This window comes from Vombatus ursinus, unplaced genomic scaffold, assembly GCF_900497805.2.
Source record: "Vombatus ursinus unplaced genomic scaffold, bare-nosed wombat genome assembly UNPS02000580.1, whole genome shotgun sequence".
NCBI lineage: Eukaryota > Metazoa > Chordata > Mammalia > Diprotodontia > Vombatidae > Vombatus > Vombatus ursinus.
This window is the reverse complement of record NW_020940358.1, coordinates 982,187-1,001,059: the sequence shown is the minus strand read 5'-3', so window position 1 is coordinate 1,001,059 and position 18,873 is coordinate 982,187. Positions and strand designations below refer to the sequence as shown.

General features: G+C 49.1%; 2 protein-coding genes across 3 annotated transcripts; one reads left to right on the top strand and one right to left on the bottom strand.

The window, feature by feature from the left end:
• The first annotated feature begins 715 nt into the window (after positions 1-715).
• DPP7 (dipeptidyl peptidase 7) lies at positions 716-18,455 on the top strand. Its single transcript, XM_027849156.1, has 13 exons — positions 716-830; positions 4,831-4,944; positions 5,448-5,587; positions 6,184-6,347; positions 8,098-8,233; positions 8,598-8,679; positions 9,118-9,284; positions 9,927-9,987; positions 15,203-15,321; positions 15,425-15,581; positions 15,873-15,937; positions 16,304-16,374; positions 17,618-18,455. Exons 1-13 carry the CDS (start codon positions 731-733, stop codon positions 17,715-17,717), a joined length of 1,476 nt encoding a protein of 491 aa, XP_027704957.1. The 5' UTR covers positions 716-730; the 3' UTR covers positions 17,718-18,455.
• On the bottom strand, positions 11,088-15,189 carry LOC114033565 (kelch-like protein 9). Of its 2 annotated transcripts, XM_027849144.1 has the most exons (5): positions 13,599-15,189; positions 12,836-13,088; positions 11,891-12,051; positions 11,424-11,559; positions 11,088-11,286 (listed from the first exon to the last, which is right to left on the bottom strand). In XM_027849144.1, the coding sequence occupies exons 1-5, from the start codon at positions 14,538-14,540 to the stop codon at positions 11,216-11,218; spliced, it is 1,563 nt and encodes a 520-aa protein (XP_027704945.1). In that variant the 5' UTR covers positions 14,541-15,189; the 3' UTR covers positions 11,088-11,215. The 2 variants fall into 2 exon arrangements, with proteins under 2 accessions (XP_027704945.1, XP_027704940.1); XM_027849139.1 differs by having other exon boundaries at positions 11,088-11,559.
• Positions 18,456-18,873: the final 418 nt, after the last annotated feature.

The following is an 18,873-nucleotide window of genomic DNA, read 5'->3' as shown; positions in this document are numbered from 1 at the left end:
CAGCCTTGAGTCCTCTGATTCTCACTGTGTGAATCTTGCCTTCTCCAGACTGAGGAGCTCAGAGTGCAAACTCCACGGCCCCCTACTGTGCTCACGCCCTGGCCTGGGCAGCTGGCAGACCTGGGTTCCAATTCTGGTTGTGCCACAGACTGTGTGGTGGGGGCACAGGAGAGTGCACTGCCCAGTGGCCGCAGAGCTGGACCAGAGGGAAGAACTGGGCCCAAGGAGTTAAGTGTCAGTGATTGTGCAGGCTTTTCATCACTGGAGGTCACCGTCATCATTATTGCTTGACGTCTATTGGCCTCAGCCTCCTGCTCTCCCGGCGCTGTGGCAGCTCCCGCACCCAAGACCCAAAGACCCTCCCTCCCCCGACCCAGTTTTTCCAAGGGAAGCGTGAAGAGGTAGGAGCTTGGGCCACGTGACCTTGGAGGTTCTAAACCTTAAAGCCCCACCGCGAGGTGATGACCTAGGACATCCATTCACGCGCTGCACCCATTGTACGGATGGGGAAACTGAGCCCACGGCCGCTGCACCAATTGCACTGACAAGCAGCCTTCGTCACCTTGGAAAGAGAACCGGCGTCCCGTGCTCCCACGAGGCTCCGCCTGTCCCGTGACCGGTTTCCGAGTCCATGCAATCACGTGGGCGCCTGTCATGTGACAGTCGGCAGTCCCCTATCTCGGCGGGCTGCGCGGAGGAGTGCAAGGCTAGACTTGGGCCCCTCAGGATCATGGGCGCCGGGACCCGCGTGTGCGCTGCCCGGCGGGGCGGCCTCCTCAGTTGGACCTCGGTGCTGCTGCTGCTGGGCCCGAGCAGCGGGGAGTCCTGGGGTGAGTGACCCCAGCCCCCTGCTCTCCCCGACCCCCCTCTCTGGGAATTGCCCCCCCAGCGGTTCCCCAAAGCCCTGGTCCCCAGCCCCCAGAACGTACCTCCCCTGAACCCTGCCCTCCCAGGCCAGCCCCACCCCAGTTCCCTCGCCCAAACGTGTTCCCCAGTTTCTCCCCTAAACGCCGGCCCTCCCCCGGCCGTGTACGCAAAGCCCCCCTCCCCCAGGCCCTGTCCCCCCATCCCTGTCTTAGCCTGACCCCCTTAACCCCAGCGCCTTCCCGCTCTTCCCTGCGGCTGTTCCAAGCCTTCCCCTTGGCCCTCTCAGAGGGGACTTTTCCCACGGTACCAGAATACAGAGGCTGCTGTCGGGGCATTTTATCTGCCAGTCATTGTGCTGGACCTGCTGTGTGCCAAGCAGGAGCCAGGTGCTGGAGGTACAAATAGAAAAGTGCCAGCACTTCCTACACCCAGATAAAGGGGCAACCTCTACTTAAACCGCCCCCCCCCCACTCAGCAGCTACTGCCTTCACCTCTTCTTTATTTTGTATGTTCAGATAGACACAGGTCTCTTCTGAAATACAATGGAAGCTTCTTGAGGGCAGGGCCTGTTTCATGTTTGTATTTATTTCCCCATGCTTAGCACAGTGTCTGGTATATAGTAGGCATTTAATAAATGCTTGTGGGTTCTTTTTTTAATTGCCCCCAAGGAGCTTCATCAACCCCCATTTCCATTTTCTGTGCCTAGCTATATTCTCTGATGAAGAGGTGGCCTTCCTCCTTGCCAAGGCCATCCTTCTACTTTACTCCAGATCCTATCCCCTGCTATTTCTTCTGGAAGATTTCGGGATCAGTCAGTCATTTCCTCCCCCCTAACCCCCATCTTCAGTCTCTGTATCTGCTGATTTCTCCTCTGCTTACCCAAACTCCTCCATCCTTAAAAAATGTTCACTTGACTCTGATATGCCCTCAAAATATCTTCTCTCTCTGTCTCTGTGTCTCTCTCGGACTCCTAGAAAAGGTCACCTACACTTGTACTTGGCTCCATTTTTCTATTTGCCACTTAATCATTCGTTCTATGGTTGCATAAAATCTTAAGTTGCTTAAGTCCAGTAGCCTTTTCTACTGGTTCATCCTTGTTGGACTTCAGCTTTTGAGACCATCAACCACATCCTATTTTTAAAAACTCCTCCATTGGTTTCCATGACATGTTCTTGGTTCTCTTTCTAGTTGACACTTCTTCTTTTGCTGGCTCATCATCTGTGTCCTACCTAATAATGAGTGAATGAATATTCACTTACTGACTTACTGGGCACTGGGCTTTGTTGTGGACACATAGATACAAAAATGAGACAGTTCCTACCCTTAAGTCACAGAAAGCTAGGAGAGTAGGGGCCAGGAAAAGGCCTGTATAGTCACAGAGACATGGGACATTGGCTGTCAAGGTCAGATTTGATTACTGTTTCAACAGCAGATGATTAGAAAAAGAAGAGGGGGAAGGAGTTGGGGGAGAGCAGGGCAGATGACAAGATTTCAAGGCAGACATTTGTTTTCTGGTGGTAGATAGTTAGATTGGATGTGGTGTGGTCTATGGCCAGTTAATAGCCAGCATTTGGACAGTGCTTTAAGGTTTGCAAAGTACTTTACCTGTTATCTCATCTGGTCCTCATAGCAACCCTTTAAGGTTGGTTGCAGTTATTAGCCCTGTTTTATAGATGAGGAGACTGAGGCCAAGAGAGGTTAAGTGACTTGCTTAGAATCATACAACTGAATGTTTGAGGCAGGATTTGAACATATGTCTTCCTGACTCCAAGTCCTGGCCTATCCACTGTGCCACTTAGCTTCCTGATGATTTTGTGTTAGCCAATTTTCTACTTACTCATTTATTAGGATCTCTCAGCTGTACAACAGTTTCAAAGCTGCATGGATTAATTTTTGGGTGGGTGAGAGGTGGGGATGGCCTTTGTAGGTCCTGTCTTGAAGCTGGCTATTCTAGGTGGGGTTGCATCTGCTGGACAGGTGGCAAGATGTCCAGGTATGCCCTGGTTTCCTGGTGGCGAATTAATGTATGGGATATCAACATCCCTCAGAGTTCTGTACTGTGCCCTCTTTCTCCTCTCTCCTTTGATAAGCTGCTCACAGATCTCATTGGGCTCCTCATAAGGTAAATTATCATTTTTATGGACATAATTTCCCAACTCTCCATCGCCACACACACACACACACACACAAATTTCTTTCCAGAACCCTGGTGCCATGTTACCAGCTGCCTGCTGGACCATTCCACCTGGATCTCCCATCAATATTTCAAATAAAGAACATCCAAACCTAATTCATTCTGTTTCCCCTGAAACCTTCCCCTCTTCCTAACTTCTTTATTTCTGTTTAGGGCACTATTGTATTTTTTTCAGTTACCCATGTCTGCAAACTCAGTATGTGGCCCTGTACAGTCTCAACCCTTTGTTTTTTTTTTTAAATCTCAGCCTGTTTTAGGATGTGTGATTTATTTATGAATTCATCTGTTATCTATCTGTTGTTTTTTTGTTCAGTCTTTTTCAGTGGTGTCTGACTCTTTGTGAATCCTTTTAGGGTTTTCTTGGCAAAGGTACTGGAGGGGTTTGCCATTTTCTTCTCCAGCTCATTTTACAGATGAAGGAACTGAGGCAAACAGGGTTAAGTGACTTGCCCGGGGTCACACACTGGAAAGTGTCTTGAGGCCACATTTGAACTTGGGAAGATTGAGTTTCCAGTGGCACAATCAGTGGGCACATCTTGTCACTTTCTCCTCAGTGACCTCTTTCCCATCTCTCTGCTTCTCTCCACTCATACAGCCTAGACCCAGGCCCTCATTACTTCTTGCCTAGACCATTGCAGTAGCCTCCTTGATGGGCTCCCTACCTTCTCTAGACCATTGTCCAAACCATTGTCCAGTTGACACTCCTAAAACAGAGGTGACCATCTTAACTCCCCACTCCAGAATCTTTTTTTTTTTTTTTTTGGCAATTGGGATTAAGTGACTTGCTCAGGGTCACACAACTAGTGTCAAGTGTTTGGTCTGAGGCCAGATTTGAACTCAAGTACTCCTGACTTCAGGGCCGGCGCTCTATCCACTGCGCCATCTAGCTGCCCCACCCCACTCCAGAATCTTCTATGACTCTATTACCTCCATGATATTAAATATTAAATCTTCAGCCTGGTATTTGAGGCCTCCTGCAGTCTGACTGTCACCTGCATTTCCAGTATCCGTATTACTCCCCTCCACACACTCCATTTCACTTAAGCTGGCCTGCTAGCTGTTGCCTTATAACATCTCATCTCTCCCCTTCATGTCTTTGCACAGGCAGTCCCCCCTGTTTGGAAAGTACTCCCACCTCACATCTGTCCTATAAGGATCCCTAGCTTCCTTCAAGACAGCTCAGATGCTTCCTTCCAAATGAGATCTTTCTGGAGTACCCTAGCTTTATCACTCTTTACCTTTTGAAATGTCTTTTTGCCTACTCTGTACATAATTTGGATCTGTGTGTGTTATTACTCTCCAGGAGAATGTAAGCTTTTTAGGGCAGGACTGTTTCATCACTGTATCCCCAGCACTAAGCACAGTACCTTGCATATAAGCAGATGTTTTTTGAATTGAAATAAACCCCCTTTGCCAAACCCTTTCCCCAAACTCCTTTACTCAGAAGCTTCCCCAAACTTTGATGAGGTGATGAGTTCTTAGGAACATTGTAGAATTTAGAGGTCAGCCTCCTGGCATCTCCACTAACATGGATTTCCTGACTCTCTCTCAAATCCCATCCCTGGCCCCCACCTCTATCTTTCTGTGCACACACATAGCCTTGCATTCAGCTCCCATACCACACTCTCTCTCCCGAGGTTAGCTCCTTCCTTCCCCTCTCTGCCCTTTGGTCTCTACCTGCACTGTTCCTCAAGCACGATGTCCTCCAAGCTCTGAGTCCTGGGTCCCTTCGCTGGCATAGCTGCTAACTCAGTGTGACCCCTCCCCAGTTCAAGGAGCCCCCCAGGTGGATTTCCAGGAGCGATACTTTGAACAGATTTTGGATCATTTCAACTTTGAGAGCTATGGCAACAATACCTTCCTCCAGCGGTTCCTGGTGACGGGTGAGGTCTGGCAAAGAAAGTGGGAGGGGAGGACCTCAGCGAGGGCTCTCTCCACAAAAATAATTACCATATATGTATTTTGTTTGTACATGCACACATACGTATATGTTGGTTGAGTAGTTGAGGGCCGTTGGCAGTATGGGCAGCGGAAGACTCACAACCCATCTGATTTTCTGCCAAACTGTCCAGCCAGGAGAGGCCAGTGGATGGGGAAACCATTACTCCAGGGCCCCTAGGTAGAGCCCCAGTCTGCCCTGCAGAACATAAGCCTCTTGAGGGGAGGGGCGGTTTTGGTTTAGTTCAGATCCTCCGCAGCTTAGTCTTTTGAAGTTGGCTCGTTTTGGGGCTCCCGGGAGTGAGGGTGAGAAGAAATCGAGCTTCTGGTTTAAAGTCCAGATCTGATTTCATTAAATTGCAAGCCCTTTCCCTGGAGGGGACAACCCAGGATGTTTTCTTTGATGGTTAGAGAACACCCTATCTCTTTCTCTTGGTCTGTCTTACAGAGAAGTTCTGGAAGGAAGGAACAGGACCAATATTTTTTTACACGGGAAATGAAGGTGATGTCTGGGCCTTTGCCAATAACTGCAATTTCATTCTGGAGCTAGCGTCAGTAGAGGAGGCTCTGGTCGTTTTTGCTGAGCACGTGGGTATAGTGTGACTGTTTCTCAGGGTTGGGGCTCCTTCCTGGGCAGGTGACGGGAGGCCAACTCTCCAGTCAAGGGGAGGAAAGGATCGTGCCCCTATCCTCTTCCTTCGATGTTCGTTTTGGTTCATGTCGCAGCAGCTCTGCTTCTGTATCAGGACATCAGCCATTGGGCCCAAGGACAGTTTCTTGTCTGGCCTGCATTCAGACAGCCCTGATGGAGTCAGCTTTTTACTCAGGCTTTCAAAGAAAAGTTGCACGTTTAGTTATTTTCACCCAGTTCATAATCAGATGTTCTGTTTTGTTTACAATTGGCATGAAAAGATTTTGAATAATTTCTGGCACTTAAAAGATATAATCCGGCCCCGTGTGTTCTTCATCCCTGCCTTTGTCATCTTTTAACCTGCACAGGTATGGTGTACACACTTCTGATGCTCAGAAATGAGGTTGAGCTGCCCCTGTGCAGTGGATTTGCCTGTGACCCAAGTAGGAGACCTACCAGGGAACAGCCAGCTCATGGCTTTGGCCGGTAGAGCCTAATGCTGGGTTGAGATGGGATTGTTGGAGTCAGTCTGTTTTTGGTTCTTATTTTCCAGCGCTACTATGGAAAGTCTCTCCCATTTGGGGTTCAGTCCACCAAGAAGGGGTATACAGCCCTGCTTACGGTGGAGCAGGCCTTGGCTGACTTTGCTGTTCTGGTCCAAGCTTTGCAAAAGGAATACAAGGCCGAGAATGTGCCTGTCATCACCTTTGGAGGGAGGTACGTCCCTAGGGAGCCACATGGTGGCTAAGGGGCAGCGGATGCTTCACAAGCTTAGTCTTTGGGGTAAATTTCAGAATAAGGCCGGCCTTCTCGGGTCAGCCCCACTGTCCTTCCAGCCCCAGATTTTTCCTCCATGTTCTCTGCTGTGGTATCTCACTTGGTGCCCAGCTTATTAGAAGTTTCTAGTAGAGTAGAGCACTAAGGAACTAAGGCATGTGCCTTAGCTCCCCAGGTTTTCCTAAATGACCTGCTGTGGTTTGGATTCATAGGGGATAATCCAAACCCTCCCAGAATGGTTTTATACGACCAGTCCCTGCCACCTTTCTGCCAACTGGTGACAGTTCATAGCAGTGAATTTCCACTGGACGTTTTGAGCTGCGCGTGCCATAGGCATAATAAGCTTAACATATCCAAAACTATTCATTTATCTTTCCTCCCAAACCCACCCCTGTGCTAGATGTCTTTATTTCTGTTGAGGACACCATCATCCTTCCAATCACTTAGGTTCAAAACCTCGCTCATCCTTGACACCTCCCTCTTACCCTCACATATCCAGTATCAGTCCCCTTCTCTCCACTGACACAGCTGCCATCTCGGCCCAGACCCTCATCACCTCTCCCCTCAATTATTGCATTTGTCTCCTGCTGGATCTTCCTGCCTTCAGCCGCCCTGTGGTCTAAGCTGCCAGCGATTACATTACTCCCTTACTCAGTAAACTGCAGTGGCTCCTTAGTGCCCCTAGCAGCAAATGTAAAAGGCTTTGTTTGGCTTTTAAAGATGTTCGTGACCTGGCCCCAGCCTACCTTCCAAGGCTTATTAAACTTTACTCACCCTCACATTCTCTCCATTCAAGCCAGACTGGCCTTCTTGCTATTTCTCATGCATGTTTCCTCTCTCTAGGCCTTTGTCCTGACTCTTCCTCATTCCCTCCTTACCTTTGCTTCTAAGAATCCCTGGTTTTGTTCAAGACTGAGCACAAGCACCATATCATACATGAAGCCTTTCCTGATGCCTCTGGCTACTGCTGCCTTTGCCTCGAAATTCTCTTGTATCAGTCCGGTATCTACCTGCCCGCGTACACCTGCCTAACTCCTCAAGGGCAGGGGCTCTTAGCACACTGCTCATTGATTGGCTGGTGATAATACCTGCCTTTGTAGGGTTTTTTTTTTCCTTGTGAAGCATCATTTTATTTAATCCTCCCAACACTCTCCTGAAGGGAAAAGAGCATCTCTGACTCCAGATGAAGAAACTAAGGACCAGAAAGGCTAGGGGGATTTGCCCCTGGGTCAAGAGGACTTCTTATTGGTTCTAAAATTCTCTCCTTTGGGCCCCAGGGAGGAGTTTCCTTCTGTTCTCCCATTCTGCGGCTATTCCAGGCCTGGGGGAATTTTAACTGCTCTCCAGACATGCTAATGGAAGAGTACGTACATGACACAGATACTTCTGTGGAGTAGGCCTTGAAGGATGGGTGGGATTTAGATAATAATAGCAGCTCCTTTTCATATAACACTTTACAGTTCAGAAAACTATTTCCGCACTCTCCATTCAGTGAGGTAGATAGCACAAGTATTAGAACTCTCATCTTACACAAGTAGGGTTTGAAGGTGGGATCGAACCTAGTGTTTCCAGGGGGACAGTAAGGATCTTGGCAAGGCAGGAGTTGAGGGAATGTGTTGGGGAGACAAGGCTGGAGAGAGTCAGGAGACAGGAGTATTTCAGGCAGAGCCTTCCCTTGTTGCCTCCCCAGTTATGGAGGGATGCTCAGTGCCTACATGAGGATGAAGTACCCCAACCTAGTGGCCGGAGCACTGGCTGCCAGTGCTCCTGTGCTGTCCATCGCTGGTATTGGAGATTCCCGCCAGTTTTTCAGAGATGTCACTACTGTAAGTTGACCCAACACCCCAGTCTGCAGGAGCCCTAGTGGTCCCAGCAGTGGCCTTTGCCCAAAGGCTGGTACCTCGCAGCACCATGCAGCCATCAGCCCTTGAACAGTCTTGTACTGTACTCATCTGTGTATGTGTACTAGTACATACTGCCACGTACTAATAGATGAGATCCTTGCAAGCAAGGACTGCTTAATTTTTGTCTTCAAATGTTGAATTAAATTGAATTGGGGTCACCATAGATCCTTCTCTTTCACCTCTGTGTCCTGCATTGCCATGGTTTTTCCCAGGGAAAGGGCACAGGGTTTGGCTTGTAGTAAGGATTAGAGGGGGAACTCACATGCTTTGGGGTTTCCCCCCCCAGGACTTTGAGAACTATAGCCCTGAGTGTGTCCAGGGAGTGCGAGAAGCCTTCAGACTAATCAGAGACCTGTACTTACAACAAGGTAACAGTAATTCTTCCTCGTGTTTGTAGTTTCTCATATACTAATCTATTTGATCATCGAGTATCTCTGGAACAAATGCAGAGCAGGTATCCTCATTTCACTGATAAAAAAAAAAAACAAACCTGAGGCCCCAGGTCACTTGCCCAGGGTCACAGTGATTTGGTAGTGATAGAGTCCTGCATCCTGATTCTGCTCCTTCCCCCAAACCATACTGCCATAGGCATCAGTGGACACTCCTCCATGTAATGAAAAAATTGCTTGGGAGTCACGTATCCCCGTCTCTCAGTGAAAATGTTTCTTCTTGGACCCTGAGCCAACTGAGGGGAAGATGTGTGCCCTGGACTCAGAATATCATCTTAGCTCCACTTTGCTCAGGCAACAGCATCCCCTTGGGATGTAATGACTAGCACGTTTCTTCTTTTCTTCTTCTCCTCAAAGCCTTTGACAGAATCAGCCAGGAAATGGGCACTTGCACACAGCCCTCAAGTGACTCAGCCATCAACCAGCTGTTTGAGTTTGCCCGAAATGCCTTCACCATGATCACAATGATGGACTACCCCTACCCCACTGATTTCCTGGGCCATTTCCCAGCCAATCCTGTCAAGGTAAGGAGTCCCAGGGGCCACTGGACATTGGGGGAGAGAGTGAAAGAACATCTGTCAGAGCTGAGGATTCTTGTTCCTAAATACCAAATCCCAGCAGATGGAAGGAGGCAAAGATGGGTGGTCTGGCTTAGCCTGAGCCATCTTGTTTGAGCCTGTGGCAAGATGCTCCTAAGTGCATGGCCACAAGAGCTTTCCAAAACAAGATTAAAAAGGAACAATGAATCCAGGCTGAAGTCCAGCCACTTAAAAGTTTAGAATTAGAGGATTGAGAACTGAAGGGAACCTTACAGATCATGTTCCAAAACCATCATTTTACATATGAGGAAACTGAGGCCCACAGATGTGAGGTGACCAGCCAAGGATCACACAGGCAATAAACAACAGAGCTGGGATTCAAACCCAAGGCTTTTGAAGAAATGTCCATTTTGTTTCCACAATCCCACTGCCTTTATGAGCCATCCCATTTTTATCCCTGGGACCAAGGTTCCCTCCTGTGTCACCAAAATTATCCACCCAGTTTGTGCTGGAGATGATGAGAGTCCAGACCATGATCCTGGAAGTCTTGTGTCCCAAGCTCAGAATTCCTGAACTCTGCTCCCCAGTAAGATAAGTAGGGAGACTGACCAGCATGTCTCTTACCAGGTGGGATGCGATCGGCTACTTAGTGCAAAGAATCGGATCCAGGGGCTCAGGGAACTGGCTGGTAAGTCCTCAAATTTCCTGTGGTGAGTTAGGTCTGGGAGCCTGCTGAGCAGAGGGGAATCTGGCCAATCTGGCCCCAGCAACCAGCAATCGCAGACATAGACTGAATGGCCCATTACCGGCCTGGTGTTTTTGATATTCTGTGAGAACTCCAAGTTTAGGGCTGGTTTAGAATTTCATGTTCATACAGCAAAGGAATGTGAACAAGGAGCCGTTTCCTAGTCGAATCCCAGCACCCTCTGGCAAGCTGTTCCCTAGGGCGCCGGGCTATGAGCAGAATCTTCCTTTTACTGGCACCTTCTGCTTGAGGGACCCAGCAGAGAAATGGTGAGAAGACTGTCAGGGTGGGAAGAAAAGAGGGCAGAGGTAATGGTAAGGTATGTGTAAGAGGAGCAGTAAGGAATAAGGAAGAGTAGAGAGAAGAAGGCTCCTGCCTCCCCATGGAGGAGAGCTGCCTCCCCATGGAGGAGAGCTGACCTAAACAAATGGCTTGTGCTGAAGGGATCTCACAGCACCTCAGTGATGCAGTGAGTGCTGGCCTGGGAGTCAGGAAGATGTGACATTCAAATATTTCTTCAGATACCTGCTAGGTGTGTGACCCTGGGCAAGTCACTTAGCACCTGTTTCAGCCTCAGTTTCCTTATCTTTAAAAAAGGATCAAATGAGGGAACACATGAAGTGCTTTGCAAAACATTGTTATTTAAATGCTCACTGTTTTTAGACCATCCTAGTCCAGCCCCATCATTTTACAGATGAGGAAACTGAGCTCCAAAGAGGGGCAGTGATTTGCCTGAGGACTCACAATCAGTAAAGTGTCGGAGCTCCCATCTCACCCTGAGGACTAGCAAGTCTAGGGAGGTACGTGTTGGCATTGTCTCTGGTTACTGTGGCCCTGGAATCCATAGGGAGCGTCAGACGTGCTGTCCCTTGGGCTCTCCCTCTGCCCTGGCTCCACTGGGGTCCGATGCTCAGCCACAGCCTGTCCGCATCATCTCTGTTCTGGGTTGGACCTCTGAGGGTGAGTACTGGGGCCAGTGATGCCAGAGTCCAGGACTCCCCCCTCTACTTGTCCAGCCCGACAGCTCCCCTAGTGCATCTGGATTGAGTTGTATTTATCTTTATTCAGTAGTTCACTGGTGCCCAGATGGGCATGCTGATGCTCAGAGAAAGGAGGCCAGATTAAGGCGGACAGCCTTTCTCCCCTGCCTGCTGTAACTTTCCTGTTAGCCTCATCTGCTCTTCATTGGTAACCAGAAGGTTGAGGCTGGGTTTCTCTTTCCTGTGGGGCTGGAACTCCAGCCTGGGGTAGAGCAAAGATGCAAGAAGCGTGATCCAGCAGTGGCTGTGGCAGGAAGCCCACCTCCTGCCAGGCCCACCCCGCTGGCTTGGACACCAGGACTGCAGCCTCCTTGGTCCTGGTGCTCAAAGAGCCCCCACCTGTGACATAGAGCTGGTCCTCGTGCCCAACCATGCTCAGCTGACATCGGCCCAGGGAGATGAGACGCAGAACTGTCCACTGGTCTGTGCTTGGGGTGTAGCACTCAGTCTCAGCAACGTGGACCCATGTCCCTGCCTGTGCACACAAGTGGTTGTCAGTCATATCTAGCTACCCGTCCTTGGGAGTCCTAGGAGTTCCCAAGAAGACCAGGATTCTCAGGGCCTTACACCATGATGGGAATAAAGTACATTAGCAGGAGACCTGAGTTCTGCCTCTGACATGAGCTGTCCGCATGATCTTAGACACTCGTGTCTCCGAGGCCTCAGTTTTTTCACCTATAAGATGGAAATGAGTTTGGGGATGGGGTGGGTTACAGTACTTAATGGCTGGCCCTCTATGCATCCCTTGTTCAGTTAAGCCACGCTCAACCTTCCCCCACCCTCCAACCTCTCCTCGTAACACTCACTGGGCTAAGGGTCCGGCCTCCAACACAGAAGAGGGCGTTTCTGGAAGCTGCAAGGCTGTGTTCACAGCGGGAGAAAGTCAGTGGGTGGTTGGGGACCCAGCGATGCAGACGTGGAAGATAACTGCTCAGGAGATTTAAGGTCTTACCTGAAGAGAAGCCACCTTGGGTGAGGAAGGGAAGAAATGGCTGAGGTAGGATAGGAGAAGTCACATAATTCCTACTCTCTGGCAAACTCTAAACACTTCACATTTAATAGGGAGACCTGGTCCCTGGAGCCTCCATCTCATCCTGCCCTGTCCCCCAGATTTCCTTTGACGATGTTATAAATGCCATGGTTTATCTAAACTGGAAGTTCTTAACTTGGGGTCCATGAACTGTGTTCTCTCCCTCCCTGCCTCCCTTCTTCCCCTTTGCCCCATCCATCTGTCTCGATATGTACATATACCCACACATATATGTATGTGTGTATGTACACACACACAGATAGATAGAGCCATACAGGGTTTTCCAAAAGTCTGTCTTAAGTGGAGTTTTAGGTCATTTTTAATATGATGACTTTCCTTTAATCTGTATATTTTATTTTTTGCATTTAAAAAACACTATTGGGAGAAAGTGTGCATAGGCCCCACTAGACTGCTGCAGGGGTCCATGATAAAGAAAGGTTAAGGGCCCCTGATTTAACCCCCTGGGAGCTTGCTTTATGTTTTCAGACTATGCCACGTTTTAGAAAGTAAATTTCTTTTGTTTCTTTCCCACGGATAAAGAAAGATTGGTGTGTGTTTGGTCCCCAGACTTGTTCAAGCTCCCAACAAGGGTCAGAGTTTGGGCAGCATTCCTGTCTGAGCTTGGCCTCTCTCTGTCCATTCTTCTTCCTCCCTTCCTCCCTTTCCTTCCTCAGTTCCTCCAGCTGCACAGGGGAGGGGAGCCATCGTTCAGTTAGCTCACCTGCTATATAGAGAAGGCCCTCATGTGTGGTTCCAGCATGGTCAGCCACAGGTACAGGGAAGGGCACCAGCCACCTCCAGGTGTCCTGAATGGGCTCATAAGCCTCCACGGTCCTAGTGAGTTTCCCCAAAAGTGTCCCGCCGCCCACAGCCACAATAGCCTCACCCAGGACGGCCCCGTGGAATCGGCTTCTCCTCTGCAGCATGCGGGCTACCTGCAGCCAAGTACCACGCTGGGGATCAAATCGAAATACCTGGGGGTCGGGGGTCACCGTGAGTAGGGTGTGTGCCCCAGAGTATGGCCCTTCTTCATTTAGCCCTCCCTGCTTTTGGATGCCTGTGTTCACCCATTAAGAAAGGAAAACTGAAGCCCCAATTATTGGCCAGAGGGACACTTGGATTTCAGCTCCCCAGGCATGAGGTCACCAGCCTGGATGACCAGGAAGGGACTCATGGTGAGTTTGGGGGATAAAGAGAAGAGCATCGCTGGGCCCTGACTTCTCCCTTCTCCCTCTGTCAGGGTATCCAGGTAAATAAGCCCTGTAGTTCAGTGAGTAAGACTACAGAACCATCTCTGCTTGGGAAAGCCCTTCACCTTTGTAAAGGCCAGTGGAAGGGTAGGGAGGTCTCCCCAGGATTTTGGACTCTGGCTCTCTCAAGCGCGTCTCACTCTTGTCTCAGTGTAGCTGGGATTGTGCTCTCCAAACTGGGGATATGCCCAGCTCTGACTGCTTCTACTCTAGGACCTCATGCAAGGCTCTCACCTCATTGGATGGATGCTGGCCAGCTGGGTCAAACTTGGACTGGCCTCCCAGGATATAGAGGAAGCCACTGAGCACAGCCACAGCATGATTGTACAGTGGTGTGGCCAGCCTCCCCATTCGCCTCCAGGTCCCATTAGCCAGCATCATGGCCCACACATCCCCACTGAGCTGGTTGTTGGGTCCACGCCCTCCCAGAACAAGCAGAGTAGGGATAGTGGCTTGTGGGCAGCCATGTTGAGCTTGCAGGGCTGGCTGGGCACCAGCATGCATGTGGTAGCTCAGGGCCTTGGGACAGGTGAGATCAGTCTCCATGGCGGATGTGGCCTGCACAGGGCCTTGAAGTTCTGTGGGTGACATCAACGGAAAGTGGAGCCGGCCCAACATCTTGGTGCCTTCTGGAAATCTTAGAGGGCTTTCCCCCAACCAACTCACAATCAACTCAAACGCTGTTGGCTCTCTAGCCCCCTGCATGCCCATTCTCTCCAGTAACTCACTCAGTGCATCCTGTTGCAACTCCTGGACATACTGCTCATCCTGAGGGGCTTCAGTGACCTTTCCCGGTGGGGTTGTGGTGGTGCCTTGGAAGGCACAGCAGAGGCGAATGGCATCACGAACCAGCAGGACCTCAGCAGCCTGTGTTGTCTCTCTGAAGTTGTCTGGTGAGAGGTGCAGCTTCCCAGAGTAGATAAAGTTGAGCACATTCTCCATACCCCCAGGCTGAATGCCCTGCAGCTGGACAGTGGTCTCCAGGCCTGCACCACCCAGGAAAAGGGCCCGACAGTAGCCACTGGCTGAGGCCAGGACCACTCGGTGGGCAGGGAAGTGGACACCACCAACTTCGAGGGTCACATCACACAAGACCCCCAGCTGCCACAGATTTCCAACTCCTTCTAACAGCTTCTGGGGATATGTGGCTGACACCACAGGCTGAGCTGCTGACATGGTTCCTACGATCCCCTTTGACCTGTGTCTGCCCCTCACCTTCCGGGTGACTTTGCGCGCTCCAAGCTCCAAGTGTTCTGGGAAATTCTTGTCAACAGAGGAGAGCAGAAAGAGGGTCCCTAACTACCATTGGCTTGTTTCAGTCAGGGACTTAAATGTCATCTGGGCAAGCCTGGACCTGTTTCCTCTTGCTAGGCATTGGTGGATCCAGGGAGAGGCAATGTGCCTGCCTCCAGCAGTGAGCTGTGCAGATTAAATTAGCATTGGTGGGAGGGGCAGGGCCTTGGGGAGCATAGCCCTTGAGCCTGGATGGATTGGTCTTTACATCAAATTCATCTGTATCCAAGGGGGCTTGAAGGTGCTTCACTTTGGGGATATGGGATTGACTCTTCCAAGATTTCCCAGTACTGTAACTAAATTTTACTTAAGAGAGGTAGAGGTAGCTAGAGCAGGCAGAACTCTTGAAACACCACTTGGGGAAAAAACCTTGGGTATGCAGTATAATTTAAGTTGGTAGGGGGTGGGGGGGAAGAAAAGAGGTAATAAATCTTGTCCATTAAATTATTTGGAATGTGAAATTCTTTTACAGCTCCTAACAGCCATGTTATGGCACACAGGCCACTCATGTTATGTTCCAAACCCTCTTCTTTCCATCCTCTTAGGATTGCTTTACAATGCTTCTGGTACAGAGCCATGTTATGATATCTACAAACTTTACCAAAAGTGTGCTGACCCCACAGGCTGTGGCACAGGCCCCAGTGCAGAGGCCTGGGATTATCAGGTACAGGGCTGGGGACAGTGGGGTGGGTGACTGACTGGATGGAAACCTTGCCTATAGTGAACCTGCCCTGACCTGGTATGTTTTGGGATGGGACATTTTTCAGGCCTGCACTGAGATCAACCTCACCTTTGACAGTAATAATGTAACTGACATGTTCCCTGAGATCCCATTCACCAGTGACCTCCGAGAGAAGTATTGTTTTGATAGGTGGGGTGTCAGGCCCCGGAAAAGCTGGATGCAGACCAACTTCTGGGGGAATAGTAAGTCATTGGTCACTTCTCACCTGCACTGTTAAAACTTGTAAAGGTTAACAGTCCATCTTCCATGGGTTCTGTTCCACTCAACATGAGTGCCCCAGCCTACTTGAGACACCCCCAAAAATATGGGGTACAGGAGCCAACTATAATTCCTCCAGACATGCTCCTGATCTCAGGATTCTACATTGTACCGCTGGCGCTTTCCTAAATCCTAATAAGCAAGTAGACTTTGTTTCTAGTGAATAAGTTTTGGCCCTCACCTTTTTTGCTCATACCCTGGCCTATCCTATTCAGATCTCAAAGCTGCAAGCAACATCATATTTTCAAATGGAGACTTGGATCCCTGGGCAGGGGGTGGGGTAAGTATCTGGTAAGCCTGTGCTTCATTGCAGGAAAAGCCAACCTCCTTTCCTCTACCTAGGCTGGGCACTAGCTTCTTCTATCCTTCTCAAGTATTTTTTGGCCATTTAATCTGGGAACAGGCCTGGCCTGTCTAACTACCTTCAACTCTCCCTACTCCCATTCTGGTAGGAAACAAACAAGGCAAGCTCAGCTTTCACCATAGGGACTGACACATAGGGCTAAGGTTTGAATGAACCTCTTGCATCTTTCTTGACTGTCTCTGTCTGGTTGTGGAAAGCACCCCAGAGGTTTGGTGCTGTACTATTCTGTATGAGTCACTGACAGCCCCCATCTTTTCCTGGGGGTTTCTTTCTTCTGAACAGATAAGGAGTAATCTGAGTTCTTCCTTGATCTCTCTCACCATCCGGGGCGGAGCTCATCATCTAGATCTCAGGTAGGGGAGGCATGGGCTTCTTGAATTTCCTCTCAGTCTGTATTCTACCCACAAGAGCAAAATCCTACCCCAAAGGGAGCTTGGGGGGTAATCTAGTTTCTAGGGCCATGGTGGGTGATGCCCAGGGGTCATCTTAAAGCTAACGGGTGTCTAGACAGTGTTCAAAACCAACAGATTTTTATAAAACATTTTATTCAATTGATCGAACAAATAAAGAGCCTACTATGTGCAAAGAACCTGTGAGAATACAAAGACAAATAAGGCCCAGTCTCTGCTCTCAGGAAACTTAACAGGCTAAATGAAATGATACACTATACTAGAGTAGAATAAAAGCCTCATAAGAGGTGTGTTGTGGAGATAAAAGTTCACCCTGAGTTGCTAAGGCCTGGGCTCAAGTATACTTCACTGGCTATGACTGCAGCCAAGTTCTTTAACCTTTTGGTGCCTCAAGCAACCCTCTTAAGACGAAGATGCAGAAAAGGCACCATTCTGCATTGCAGAACTGTTTTCCTCTACTAGTAAAATCACTAGTTTGGACCCCCCCCCAAAAAAAAGGGGGAAAAAAAGGGCAAAAAGTGCTTGTGGGCAAGGAATCAGAGACTTCATGGGGGTTGACATTTGAGCAGGATCCTAAAGGATAAGTGGGGTTTAGACAGGAGAAGGTAACTCTCTCTGCGGTGGGTTGAAATAGATCTTGGGCAGTTAAGACAGGCATTTATTGGGTGATTATTATGTGCCAAGCACTTTGCTAAGTGATTGGAATACATACAAATAAAATAAACATACGAATAAAAGTGCCTGCCATCAAGGAGTTGGGGGGCAGGGAGGACAACACAAGCAGAAGCTGAAAACAGGACGCAGGGAGGGGAAGGTATCCTATGAGAACATGGTAGTGAAGTCTAGAGTAATGCTGGTTCTAGACCTTTCCTCAAACTGGAGGTTCCCAGGAGAACTCACCAAAGAAAGAAGGGGGCCAAAGGGAGAAGGCAGCTGAAGCATGGTGGCAAAGTATGGAGTATGACTTAGTAGTTAGAACATGATATGATTGAAGCCAAAATCACTAGTTTGATCCCAGGGTTTTAGAAACACTCTCAGGCCACAGCCTCTACCCCTCTTCAACCCTGCATGCCTCCTGGTAATCCTGTTTCGCCCCTCACCAAACTCTGGGCTGGAGGACCTCCCAAAGGCCCAGTGCAGGGTAAGCAGAGTACTCACCTTTCCTGCCTTGTGTTGCCTGTTCCAGAGGGTCCAATCCAGCAGACCCCATCTCTGTCACAGAGGTCCGGAAGCTAGAAGCTGAATATATCCATGAATGGGTGGAAGCAGGAAGACATAAACAGTAACGTGACTTCCAAAACTTGGAAACAGCCATCGCCATACTGTGTGGGACTCTACCTTCAGTGCCGGCCAACAGGACTGTTTCTAAAGCCGAGCCCAAAGTAGAGGCTTTAGATGTCTGTTCATCCTCAGGGTTAAACTTTCAAAGTCCTTTGACTGTCTCAGACAAGGACTACTGCTTGATAAACTCAGTCCCCCAGGATCAGATATTGCACCTCCTAAACTTCCTGAGTAGGATCATCACAAGGCTTGGCAGTCTCCAGTAGTCTATGGCATCTGGGCTGTGAAGAAGTATCTGCACACAGAGTTCCCTCCTACCTGGACCTATTTAACAAAACCTCCCTTCCTTGCTGTTCCCGCATAGCTCGAGCTTTCCATTTTAGGGAATCTGGGAGAGGAGAGGTAGCAATGTGTGTAGGATTTTCCCTTTTTGCACCCCCCAAAAGCAAAAAAAAAAAAAAAAAAAAGAGGAACCCTTTACCTTTACCAGGGTAAGCTTTTACATTATTCTGGTTCTCTAAAGGTAGATGAATTGAAGTTAGCCATGGGTGTCCTCTGCCACTCCTACCCCCAATCGTAACTGAAATTGGAATTTTCTCTCCCCCACCTCTGAGTAACAGATAGTACCAGGCTGCTGCAGAAGACTAAGCAGAATAGTGAAGATTCAGTCAGTCCTGCTTAAGAGGAATCACGCCACATTGTCTCTGTAATGAACAGCAATAAAGTTTCACCTGGTTTCTAGACAGGAGCCTTGTGTGCTCACTGTAATGAGAACCGAATGTTGCCAAATCAACAGCCATGTGCCAGGAGGGATGTAAAGGTTTACACAAATCTATATGAGGTACCCCGATACTCAGTATAGCTTTAAACCCCTGTTTCACATAAAAGTGAGGACAACTTAATTGAAGCCAAGGATTCTTTGAGGTAGAGGTGATTAGGGAGTATTCCATGTATGGGGAAGGCCAGGAGTACACAGAGGAAGATGTCAGAACAAGTTCTGGTGAACACCTAGAAGTCCCTCTTGGATGGAACATGTGTGCTGTGAAGGAGAGTACTGAGAAGTGAGGTCAGAAAGGTATGGTAACATGTAGGGACCAGACAGTGGAAGTCCTTAAATGCCAGACTAAAGAGTTTGTATTTTGTCCTGTAGGCAATGGGATG

Coding starts and splice junctions, on each gene's coding strand:
- DPP7 (XM_027849156.1), top strand. CDS start 731: ATGGGCGCCGGGACCCGCGTGTGCGCTGCCCGGCGGGGCGGCCTCCTC. Junction 4,945..5,447: donor CCAGCGGTTCCTGGTGACGG/GTGAGGTCTGGC, acceptor TCTGTCTTACAG/AGAAGTTCTGGAAGGAAGGA. Junction 9,988..15,202: donor GGGGCTCAGGGAACTGGCTG/GTAAGTCCTCAA, acceptor CCATCCTCTTAG/GATTGCTTTACAATGCTTCT.
- LOC114033565 (XM_027849139.1), bottom strand. CDS start 14,540: ATGTCAGCAGCTCAGCCTGTGGTGTCAGCCACATATCCCCAGAAGCTG. Junction 13,089..13,598: donor GCCAGCATCCATCCAATGAG/GTGAGAGCCTTG, acceptor CCCGACCCCCAG/GTATTTCGATTTGATCCCCA. Junction 11,560..11,890: donor GAGGCCGGACCCTTAGCCCA/GTGAGTGTTACG, acceptor TTGTGTGCACAG/GCAGGGACATGGGTCCACGT.